This window comes from Rattus norvegicus, chromosome 6 (genome assembly GCF_021556685.1).
Source record: "Rattus norvegicus strain SHRSP/BbbUtx chromosome 6, alternate assembly SHRSP_T2T, whole genome shotgun sequence".
In the NCBI taxonomy this organism is placed as follows: Eukaryota; Metazoa; Chordata; class Mammalia; order Rodentia; family Muridae; genus Rattus; species Rattus norvegicus.
Window position 1 is genome coordinate 125,791,545 of NC_141539.1, and position 12,963 is coordinate 125,804,507.

Below are 12,963 nucleotides of genomic sequence, written 5' to 3' on the forward strand. Positions count from 1 at the left end.
TCATGCATGGAGACACCTGCTGGAGTGATGGATACCACTGAGGCTCCTCTCCTGAACTGTCAGATTTCACATGGGAGAAACCCAGCCTGTGCTTCTCTCCTGCCCTTAACCATCCCCATGCTCCCTTCCCATCCAAGGGTCCCCAGTTAAAGCCACCAAGTTCCATACTTCTCTCCTGAGTAGACGCGGGCTCTGCGAGGGAGTGTGTAGGTTTTAGTGTTTGCTCCTTTCCGGAGAGGATCATCTAGAGGTGACTGGCAGGGAGGCTCCTCCAGAGGGTTCCAGTAGCTCTGCTCACACATGCCCCGTAACAAGATTTCTGCCAATTGCCTGGCTATTGTCTGGGAACACAAAGGAAGAACAGCAGGATTACTGACCTGTTTCCTATCATCCACTCCGTCATTATCACCTATCAGCTGTCACTGTGTGAGACGTTATTGCAATACTCAGAATTTAAAGGACTTAGAATTAAACATTTACTTCTATATGAAAATCATATCCATTTATGGCAAAAGAAAATATGCTAAGACATTTGAGCACTTTTCAAAATGAATTTATTTTTATTTTCATTATGAATAAGTGTGCTGGGAGACATGTATACATGAGTGCAGGTGAAGTCAGGAGGTTGGAACCCCTATGGAGCTGTTATTACAGGGGGTTGTAAGCCACATGACAAGGGTTGATGCTGGGAATTGAATTCCAGCCCTCGGCAAGAGCAGTGCCTGCACTCAACCACTGAGCCATTCTCTCGCCCATGCTGACCTGTCTACCTCATACACTGAACAGGTTTCAGACCCAAAATAACCAAACAAGTAGCTGATCCTTTTCTAAGAGCTCTTGGGTAAATTGCAGGTGTTTTCGTTACCCGACAGCAGATGCTTGCTACAGTTCAAACCCAGAGAAAAGCCAGGACTCAACTTCCATGTCAGTGTCTGAAGGGAAAAAGCCAACTCTACATAGCCACACATACACTGCAGACACTCAAAGGACCAGCATCCTCAGTCACACGACACCACCACAGGACGCAGCACTTGGGGAGTGGGGTGTCCTGCTTTCTGTCTATCCAGGCCTCCCAGCTCAGAAGCTCAGAAGCTTGCTTTGTGTAGTAGGAAAGCAAAATGCAGGCTGAAGCTTCTGACAAGAAAGAGCTTTCTTCAAAGCTGGTGGGCATCTTCCACCTCCTTGTGAAATTCCAGAAATACCCAGACCTTTTTCTTCTAGTCTCTGCGGGTTAAAATGCCTTCCTGAATCCTCTGCAACTCCACTGCCTACAAATTAGCCAAGTGACATGCGAGAGCTCCGTATACACAGAGAAGGGTCTTGTTGATAATGGAATATTGCTATTACCTCTGTCTCTCTGTCTCTGTCTCTCTCTGTGTCACCCGTGCACTCCTGTCTCCATCCCCCATCTTCTAACAGAATCTCTGCATCCCAGGATACATCCCACAACCACTCAGCGCTACAAAATAAGACTCCAAGCAGTGGGACTTTCCACTAGGTTTTGTGTTCTTTGGAAGACACAGAGTGCTGCTGCTCCCTGAGAATGAGCTTTTAAAAGAAATATGTTCAGAAGAGAACTTCGTTAGGCTTCAGCCATATGAAGCTTGGTAAAACTCTCCAAGGAAACATAAATGCAACCGAGTCATTAGCTCGATAGCTTCTGAGAGCCACTGGGTAGAGGCAGACTTTCTTGATCATCCCCATGTAGAACCCACTGCCTTTAAGTGTCTATAAAAATGTGAAAATGACTGCATGTTGATCATCCCCAACTGAGCGATCTGTAAAGATCTCATAAGTACACAACTTACAGGACCTAAACAGTACCTGAGGCACTTCCCTGGGCCCTCCAGTACCCTGCCATTTTGATCTCACTGCAGTCATATGAGCTAATGACTTCTACTGAAAGCTTCAGCTGTCAGAATTTCCCTCCACTTACTGTGGCTGTGATATAAACGTTAAAAAAGAAAACTGGATAAAGAACCCTCCCCTCACTTCTCCTAACCCACATCCATCACGAGACTGTCTTAAAGGGCAGGATCCCATAGCATTTGGTGCATCCACAGGACTGTGACTCCTCCTAACTCTCTACTTCCAGGACATTTCCTCACCCAAAGGAAACTCTGTACCTCCTAAGCTGCAGACTCTCATTTGCTGTCTCCAACCCAGAGAACAACCACTGTATTTTCTGCCTTTATGAATTTACCGGCTTAGACAATCTCACAGAAATGGATACAATGTGGGTCTTCTGTGGTGGGCTTCCACTACGTGGTGCAGAATGTACAAGAGTCCTCCATGTTGCTGCTCGTTCTTTACAAGCATCCACCCCTTTTATTTCTGAACAAGATGGATGGGTCTCATTTTGTTCATTCGTTCAGCTTGTTTCCAGTTTTCAGCTGTTAGAATGGTGCTATTGTGAACATTCATGTACAAGTTTGTGTTTGAAAATGTTTAAACTCTTCACTCAAGTTAGGAGTAGAATGCTATGAGTGTACCTTAAAATTCCCTTCTGCTATGCTTTCACATAAAATCAAGTTCACGAAACAGCCTTACCATCTTGCAATTGTTACTAAACGTGAAGAGAATCAATTAGATTCCTGGCCCTGCTGCAGACCTGCTCCATTGGAACTGTGGATCTTGTCGGAGAGGACACAGATTTGCTCAGCATCCCTCGATGGAGTTAGGGATGTAGATCATTGACAAAGCACTAGACTAAATCCAAACCACAGTTCCTCAGATAATTCTCATGCACTCCTTCAGGTCAGCACTCAATGGATTAGAAATGGTTTAAGTCACTTGAATGTCCCACAGCTGAGAGCAAAGGCACACTTCAGTTCAGAATGACATAAAGTGGGAAATGTCTCTTTGTGTCAGCAACACCAGCTCCTGGCTGAAATGTCCAAGGGTAATTCCAGCTACCACATAGACTCAAGGAGGCTCCTCCCTGGTCATCTCAAGAAAACAATGGAAGATATCTCTCTCTCTCTCTCTCTCTCTCTCTCTCTCTCTCTCTCTCTCTCTCTTCCTTGGTCAACAGAAATGCTCCACTTTGGAACACTGCTCTCCTCAGTGTGCTTCTAAAGCAATTCAAATTGACCAGTTGAAAAGCCTTGGGGGTGGGGGGAAGGGCTGGAGAGATGGCTCAGTGGTTAGGAGCACTGACTGCTCTTCCAGAGGTCCTGAGTTCAATTCCCAGCAACCACATGGTGGCTCACAACCATCTGTAATGGGATCTGATACCCTCTTCTGGTGTGTCTGAAGACAGCTACAGTGTACTCATATAATAATAAATAAATCTTAAAAAAAAAAAAGAAGAAAAGCCTTATGGGAGTCTGAGAATAAGTAAATTTGAGAGAAAAGATATCTGGCAAAAATTCTCATGTAATAATTGCTGGTTTTTGTGCTTTCAAGGATCTTTAAAAAAACAAAATGTTCTGTCTGAATATAAGACAAATAAGCAGACTAATATAGAATGCTAAAGGCCTGGTGTGTACATGTGTGCATGCATGTGTGTGTGTGTGTGCATGCATGTGTGTGTGTGTGTGCATGCATGTGTGTGTGAGTGCATGTGTGTGTGTGCATGTGAACCTAAAATCTTGGAGATTCCCAAAAGAAGCCCTCTCTGCACTTCCCATGATATGAAGCTCTCAGCCTTGTCCAAGGGAATATTCCTGACAACAATTAAGGACAAACATGGCTAATAGCAGACAAAAGAAACTGCAGATTTATATTGGGTTGCTATATTAATTGTGACATAGGACATTTATTAGTACAGTGAGCACTAAGCCTTCATAGATTTGATGATTAAATGATAAAGTTTATATGAGAAAGACAATCTTCTGTAATTCTCTTTTAAGTTTTGTGGTCACATCATTATCCAAACAACCAGTACTTAAGGATCTCACTGCGTGTCCTGCCACGGACTCACTAGGTCCTCACTAAGATGTCTACAAACACAGAGACAACAATGTGTGCTAGTGAGGTTGTGAAGAAAGCGGAATCTTTAAAAGTGCTGGTGGGAACGTAAACAGAATAGTTGCTTTGGGAAATAGAATCTCCTCAAACTGTTTAAAACAGAGTTTTCATATGGCCCAGTAATTCTACTCCCAAAGACAAAGGAAGGAAGAAGACATACCCACTCGAAAGCCTGTGCACAAATGTCCCCACAGAAGCATTAATCATAACACCCCAAATACCTATCAACTGAAAAAGAACGGGTGAATAAAATGTGGCAGACTCAGAGAGTAGAATGCTATTTAGCAATGAAAAGAAAGTACTGAGGCAATATTGAAGAAGATTCCTAAACACATTAATGCTAAATGAAAGGGACCAGTCACAAAAGACTATACTGTATAACTAACTCTATTAATGTGAAGTGTTCAAGATAGGCAAATCCACAGAAAAGAAATCTAGGTAGTGATTGCCAGGAACTGGGGATGAAAGAATGGGAAGAGACTGCTGCTAAGTTTGGGGTTTCATTGAGGAGTGAGTAGTGTTCTGAAACTAAATATTAAATATGTTGAAACACTGAAATGCACCCTTACAGCAGGTGAATTACCCCACATACAGAGTCATGTGGACATGTGTCATGTAAACACATATGGAAGCCAAGTTCCCAGAGCAGCCTCAGGTCAGACTCACTTACCATTCGCAGGTTTTGTGTTGTCCTCGTCTCCACAGCTCTGAGAAGCTCCCTAAATCTCCCGACTCCTCTTGTCAAGTTCCTGGGGACACACAGAATTGGACAAGGTTTCCATCTGGCATGGTGTTAAGATTAAGTATTTTATACACAGATTTCAGTGCATTTTGTCTATATAAAAGCTGTTTCCTAGAATGCAAGCAGGTGATTATACACATATCAGTCTGGTTATGAGCAACTGTCCTAACACTGATGATGATGATGATGATGATGATGATGATGATGTGTGTGTGTGTGTGTGTGTGTGTGTGTGTGTGTGTGTGTGTGCACGCATGCGCTTTTTAGACCAAATCAAATTTCCTCAAGGAGACAAAAGCCTAAAACTCAGTTCTGAGGCAAAGAACAAAAGGTAAGACACATCTCACAGGAGTCTATTTTCAAACTCACGGTACCCCAGAGAGGTTCTGGAGTCTGCACCTTCATTTAAAGGGGCAGACAACACTGGGCAGTTACAGACTCAGCAAGGCCCTGCATGCAATGTGGATGAGGCTTCTTGCTGAAAATTCATGAGCAGAAGGAGAAAAAGTACGAAAAAGAAGGGACAGCCTTACTCAATCACTTCTTGTCTTTCAGAACAGAAACCACTGCCTGGTAAGTCCATCTCAGGAGCCCTACAACTCGGAACTGACAAAAAGCAGCAAAGGGCCAAAGGCCTCTGAGAATCACTGTGGACTGACTGGGGCCTGCCTTCCTGTGTTTGATCAGAACACATTCCACTCATCATCCTATGTGGGCCACCAAGACAAGGCTAGCAGAGTACTTCAGTAAGGACAAACCATTCTTCAGAACATCCTGGCCAATATAGCCAGGCTGTACTTGTTCTCTCGGGATGCTGGGTCTGGCCTCTTTGTCTGGGAACACCCCCCAGCCATTTCCTTTACAGTGAGCACTGCCACCATCTATGACATAACTCGGTGATACTTATAACACACTTATTAGAACACATCTCACCTTCCCAAAAAGCCATAAAATGAGTCAGCAGGTGCAAGACTGTCAGCCAGCCTCCGGAGGCTGTGACAGATGATCAAGGCATCTAGCTCTTGTCTGGGTTGCATTTTAATCATGCAAAGGTATGAGATAAAAACGTGTTTCTGTAAGAGGCAAGCACCATGGGAGTGATGGCTTCTCCGAGTTCTCATTCACAACAAAAGCCCAGAACAACTTTAAGATACTGACTGATTGGTCCAATATGTAAATACTCCCCCAGCCCTCACACCCACACAGATGAGATGCTGTTAGCTCAGGAGCTTTGTGGTGGCATAGACAGAGAAGCCTGTGCTCAGGACTCTGAGCAGCACTAAGGAGGTCCATTGGAGACATCAACAAAAATTAGGGGTGGGCCCTGGGACATGCAATCTAATCTGCCTGCCCCTTCACTCGCTTGTATGGGATTCGTGTTCATGGGGAACACTGCTGTGGGGAGGATAAGGGGAGGAAACAGTTGCAGCTCAAAAGGGAGTGACTGTGACAGCTAATTTTATTTCCATATCACCGATTAAATGTCCACTGTGTACATAAGGGGCAGCACTCTGAGTCCTGAAGCAAGGCATTCCTGAGGTGATGTCGCTGTAGGTTCTGGTAGACCACAGAAAGAACTGCTTCGCCATTGTGGAAATTAGACCTTGAACAGCACATCAAAGCTAAATATTATAACTGTGGGAAGGCTACAAATAGGACCTGGTCATTTGGGGCGTCTCCCATGTCCTCTTTGCAGAATGAACTATTTATAGAGTTATAGAAGCAGAGAATTTTCTAGCCAGAAATGATCCAACAGTCTAGCTTACATAGAAGTGAAAGCGTTTGCTCAGGCTCAAAGCCTAGCAAGAGAGCAAGCTGGGAGCTTTCCACCATGTTGTTACCACCGTGAACAAAAGAAGAACATGCTCTACAAAGCAGAGATGGCTTGAGAGGAAAGAACACATGAGTCTGAGAGCTCAGATGTGTATTACTTCACACACACAAATAGCATAAACTCTGTGCTCTGGGGATGACAGCTAATGAGATGCTCCTTAGGTACTGGTTCAAACTGGAAAGCAAACCTATTAAGCCAGGTGGAGCCCTGTGCCTGCTGTTCGCCCTCAGCTAACTGATAATGGTGAGGAAAGAACCCAGTTCCCCTGTCTGGCTGACTGGTCTCTCCCATGCAGGACGGAGGCCCTCTGCTGGAGGAACACACACATCTTCAGGTAGACGGGGGCTGAGCCGGATGAGAGAGATCAGCGAGAGGTACTGGCTCCTGAGAAGACTCTGGAGTGAGTTCAAGCTGGCTCCAGGTCTTCCCACCTTGTTCCTGGACTGTGTTCAGGGTTCAGAATCAAGCTCTCCTCAGCTCAAAAGAATTCTGCTTATAAACAAAAAGTCCAGGGCACTGCAGAGTGGAGCAGGCCTGGGGCTGTGTGGGCTGGGCATGGGAGTGTGGCATCCCAGGACAGCAGGGAAGGAATGGCACATTTTAAATACTAGGAAAAGTCACAAGCACCCTAATTACCAAGTTCTTCAGTTCTCACCAAATATTCTATAACAAACATTTTAAAGTCACATATTGCTCAATCACTTCCTATTTGCCACTGAACGGAAAAAACACTAAATGTTTAATCATGGTGGCAAGGAAGAAAAAGGAAATTACATTCTAAATGCCACGAAATTGTCCAGTATGAGGAAAATGAACAAAACCCACATGACTGAGTATATATTTCTAAACTATCGGTTTGTTCCTAAAATGCTGAGGCCCATTACATACCTAGAACAAACTTGCTTAAAGTTTCCACGCTAAGCTGAAAATCAGAGTGCCAAGGAATTCCCCGGGTTCTGAGGGTTTCCACAGACTCCTGACAGGAGGTCATTTACTCCTTCTCAACGCCCTTGACTGAGATGGCGCAATGATGTCAGAATTCATTACGGTAAGGTTTTTGCCAGAATCAAGCAGCACACGCTCTGGCAAGATGTCAGAACTTGGGTCATCTCCTGCACTTTGCTTCCTCAAGCTTCCTGTGCTGGGCGTGTTTCTCTCAGGCCGGAGCAGCTCCAACATTCAGCTAAGACCAGGAGGAAAGGGCCTGCAGTCTTCAGGACCAGCTCGTGCTCAGCCAACTGGAGGCCACTCCACTGCGGCTCCCTGTACCACTGCTGTGCCCAGTCCAACAGGCAGAGCTGGCAGTGTCCCTCAGCCTATGCTTGGTCAACTCACCTCTCTTCACAATGGGGTCAGCCTCCTCTACCCTTCACCCACTCCCTGTCTTCTCGCCCCCTTCTCTGTCTGCTTTTGTTGTTGTTCTCTAGAATCTCGCCCTCCAGGCTTGACCCCCTGTGAGTCAGTGCTAGCCCCACAGTTGTCTGTACAACTGAGAAGGTTCCAGCCCTCCCTCCTTTTATTTTCAATTTTTAAATTAAATATTAAGTTAACATATAAGTAATGGGTTTCATCGTGGCATTTCATAAATACGTCATTATTCCTTATTCTCATGGCTCCTCTTACCTACCCATCCTCCCCTTCCTCCTCTGCCTGATCCCTTCCCTCTCCCTTCTTCCCCCTCTCAGAGTCCCCCTTCCACTTTCATCTCTGACTCACATTCTCTCTCTGTCCCTCCCTACCTCCCTCAAACGACTCCTGTTGTTCTTCACAACTGAATATCTATTTTCATTATATATCACTCTGCTGAAGAAGATCTAGGCTGGTTACACATCTATTCAGTTCAACAGCCCATTCACTGGCAGGATGAGTGGGAGAGTGGGGGTCATTTTTTACAGTTCTTCATGTATCCTACCTATTAGTCCCCATCTAATGTTTATTTGGCATAAACAGACCCCAATCTGTGGTCTGTCTTAACTCTGGTGATTGCTTCCTTTGCTATGAAGAAGCTTTTTAACTCATGCAACCCTACTTGTCAATTCCTTAAAATTATTTCCTATGCTATGGGAGGTCTTCTGCAGAATGCTCCATGTCAATATTTGAAGTGTCCCTGCAGTCTCAATGCCCCATTCTTACATTAAGATCTTCATCACTGCCACAGGCCCAGCTCCCAATGCAGCTCTGAAGCAGCTTTTTCCAGCACTGAGCTCCAAATTCACATCGTTAGCATAAGCTTGAGCTGGCACAAATCTTGTTTTACAACTCTGAACAGTTACAGCTCTTTGGTATAATCCCCTGTGTCCTATCCAACAAGAGGGAGGTGCACTCTGAAAAGAGCCAGAGCTCCAACCTCAGCTCCTCACAGAAAGCTAAGGCTGACATGGTGAGAGTACGTGAGGACATTTCTGCCTCCGAGGGCCTAACAAGGTCAAATTTAGCATGCTTTCCTTTCTTACCCTTTCATTTCCTAGAAGACATAGAAAAAGAAAATTTCTCTCCTTCACCATGCAGTGTGTGTGTGTGTATGTATGTATTATATGTGAGTGTTTTGCCTGCACGTATGTAAGTGTACCCCGTGTACGCAGTGCCCATAGAGGTCAGAAGAAGGCATCAGATACCATGGAACAGTGAGCTGTCATGTGGGTCCTGAGAACTGAACCCAGGTCCTCTGCAAGAGCAGCCAGTGCTATCTTAACCCCTAACCATGTACTTCTAAATTTTCTACTGACTTCCAAGTTTGGCTCAGGACAGTAATATAAATTCAGTTGTCATGAAAACTTTGTGTTGCAAATAGGAGTCTTCATACTTGATGTGAACCCTCTGTACTGGTTAAGGGAAGGGGAGCCAGGCTTCCAGAGTAAACACAATTTCAATTTCTCTTTGGTCGAAATTTTCTAAGCAAAAATCAATTATAAGACGAGTCAACCAATGCATGTCTTGAGCCAAGAAGTGGCTTGACTTTTTCCAGTCTCTTTCTTACGGACAGGCCCTGAGCTGCACAAGCAGTTGGTTGTTTCAACCAGTTGAGCATTTTCCTATCAGGTTAGCAGGTCCCCGAGGATGCTCCAGAGAACAGAGTGTGCCTTCCCTCACACACTGTAAGAACAGCAACAGCAGCCAGCTGACTGGGTGTCTGCTTAAACACTAGGAGCCAAATGACCAAACCCATGGAAGGTGCGCTTTCCTGCCTCTTTGCCCCTCTCCCCCATCACTAAGCCTCGGCTGGCAGACAGTGCAGTGACGTACCCTCCTAACACCTGGGACAGAGCTCTGAGTAGCATGGAGGCCAAGCAGGCTTTCCTCCCACACCACAACATCTACTGTCAGGATTCTAAAGCTAACAAGTTTCAGAGACATGTACATGTGAAGGTTTGGAGGGGGGAAACACGTGCAGGTAGTTTAAAAAACCCTGTCTATGCTTGTACCTCCACATGTTTCTCTTGGTGTCAAGAGTCCAAGGGACCAAAGCTAAGGTTTCACTTGGATGTTTCCTAACCTCCTTTCCAAGCAGCAAGTGTTGCTTCCTGGGGGGATCCCAGCAAGGCTGCAAACACTCCTAGCAGGACTAGCCACAATTAGCTCACCAGACAAACTCTGCACCTTGAGGGCCAAGTCTGGTTTCTTTGTTTATTTGTTTGTTTTTAGTATCTACTTCTCCTGGTCTCAGCAGCCTCACAGAGCTGGCAGGACGCCAGCTGCGAGCCAGCGAGCAGGAGATCCTCAGGAAAGAAAAGAGGGAGCAGGAGCCTGCATTCTGAAATCTCTTTCCCTTTCAGTTTTTATGACTACCAGGGAACAGCTAGAGCAGGTTCTCACACAGAAGGACAGACCCACCCCCACCGTGGACGCTGTCAACAGGAACACTAGAATGTACCATTTATCTCCTTGAGGTCAATAGCCCCTAGTTCCCAGCTTGAGAATCCTGCTTCTTCTTCACGACTATAACCCTTGGCTTCATCTGTCCTGAAAACGTGTGACATCAGAAGTAGCTTCCCGGTACCAAAGGATACTCAGGTTTCCCAGAGCAAAGCCTAGCTTCTCCCTCTGAACATACTCTTTGCCTCAGATCCAGTGACATGCATTTGTGAAGACAGATGGCCTCTGTAGTCAGGGGCCAGGGATCAAACCCACAACCTTGGCCTCATTAGCAAAGGGCTCTACAGAGCAAGCCAGCTGCAGCCTAGATATAGCAATGGAGGGTGTGACAGCCACGACAAACGGGGATGTGAACAAGCTCGCCAGGCTTCTGATGTCTCATCTCAACCTAATGAGAGTTGTAGTAGGCTTAACAACATTTTTTGGATGACTCCACCAACAGAGGCTTCCTCATGACAAATGTGAAGTAAAGTGTGTAACTGGTCAGCTGGCCAGGCAGCCTGAGGGAACAGGAACACATCATACCAGACCCAGATGGTGGCTTCTAGGAGTTCATATCACACGGGCCAGGTACAGATCGCATATCATAGGGACATAAAGGAATCCATTCAACAGGTATGCGAAAGGAAGCCCACAGTGAAGGAATGAGCAAACACTACAGGAGCCCGAGGGCTGCAGACAGCTCAGCCTTCTCCAGGATCTTCTTTACTCCAGACCCCAAATCTCCGAGAAACAGGAAGCACAGGGGCCTAACCTAAATCCTCCTTCCTTCCAACCTTTGGGAACAGTCAAAGGACATCCACATTCATCAAGACCTGCCTCCACAGAAAACTCATAGGGAACCAAAAAACAAACCTTCTGCCTCACGAACATAATTGTATCTTTACATTGTATAATTTTCTCAAGGATTTATCTGTATTCATGAGTGTTTTGCCTGAATGCATGAAAGTGTACTTTTTTGCATGCTGTGGGCCCATGGAGGTCAGAAAAGGGCCCTTGACTCTCTGGATGTGGATGGTGGGAATTGAGCCTGGGTACTTTAACAAGAGTAGCAACTGTTCTTATCCACTAAGCAATCTTGCCAGCCCCTTAATGACTTTCCATTTAATCCCAGGATCCCAAAAGAATCTAATGGACACTTGGATTCCTTGGGGTAATACTTTTAACACAATAGCCATGTGGATCTATTACAGGGGACATTGCCTTTCCACGTATTTGTTTAGGGATCCTTCCTTATATATTTATCTATAAACTTAAATCATGAGAGATGAGACAGCACTGGCTCTGGAGTCAAGCCTCATGGGTTTAAGTCTTTGGTATGGGAACCTCTGCTCCACTCTCGTATCTATTTGACAGCTCACTGGTTTGCTATAAGAAGAGAGAGTGAGTTAGATGCATGGAGGAAGTAGTTTTTAAATGCCACCCATTATTAAGGCTATAATCTTCCATGGTGGCTAGTTTTATGCCAGTGTCAGCTATAGTCAAGTTGGAAGAGGGAAACTCCTTGAGAAAATGCCCCCACAGACTGGCTCGTGGATGACCCTGTGGGGCATTTTCTTGGTGATTAATGGAGGAAGGCCTAGGTCACTGTGGGCAGAGAGACCCTTGAGATCCTATGTGATTTAAGAAAGCAGTCCGAGCAAGCCATAAAGAACTTGCAGTAGCAGAACTCCTACCATGGCCTCTGTATCAATTTCTGCCTCCAGTTTCCTACTTTGAGTTCCTACCCTGACTTCCTTGAATGATGGACTAAAAACTATGAGGTGTAACCAACCTTTTCCTCCCCAAGTTGCTCTTGATTATGGTTTTTAATCACAGGAAAACCCTAATTAAAACATCTTCGAAAGTATACCATTGGGGGAGGGGAGTATACTAGAATCTACCTTCCAATTTATAATGCTGGAAAGTCTTCAGAGTCATTTAACTTTGAAGACAAAAATGGCATTCCCCGGTTGACTCCCTCACTACCTTTGCTAGGTTTTGAAAGCCAAAAATGCAATGACTACCCCCGAAGCTCCTGATTGACAGGTCAGGCCTATGATGATAAAAGACAACACTGGGGCCAATGAGGTGCTGGGGGGCTGAAGGCCATGGCACACACATGTCTAGACGCATGCATGCAGGCACACAGGCAAAATTAAGTAAAGGATAACTGATGTCGAGGGGGCGAATAAGAAACTCTCTGGTCCTTGTGCTCACTGTGCAGGGAAGATGATGGCGACATCTCCTGGGAGACTGGCGCTCTGGGGTAAGAGAGTGAGCTAGATAATCCGAACACCAAACATGAGGGTAATCACGGCGTTTTGGAAGTGACTCTGTACTGTGCAACCTCAGCGAAGACATCTGGGGACTGCTCTGAACTGAGGACCAGGACAAACCAAAGACTGGGCTTAGCAATGAGGTTTTATAAGGTTTTATAAGCCTGTAATACAAAAATGCAAAGAGCAGAGTAAGTCCCAGAACATTATGACAAGTGCCTGCTCAGACCCATCTATGTGTAACACAGGCTGGGCCTCCATGGTCTGTGCTGTGAGGTGGGCCC

The 12,963-nt window shown here is 45.5% G+C and overlaps 1 protein-coding gene across 10 annotated transcripts in view; it reads right to left on the reverse strand.

Moving 5' to 3' along the window:
• Ttc7b (tetratricopeptide repeat domain 7B) overlaps positions 1–12,963 on the reverse strand; it is a 212,798-nt gene that overhangs the window by 114,217 nt on the left and 85,618 nt on the right. For all 10 annotated transcript variants that reach the window (NM_001108719.3, NM_001401373.1, NM_001401371.1 and 7 more), the window contains 2 exon segments: positions 169–341; positions 4,643–4,721. In NM_001108719.3, coding sequence (NP_001102189.2) covers positions 169–341; positions 4,643–4,721 — 252 coding nt within the window.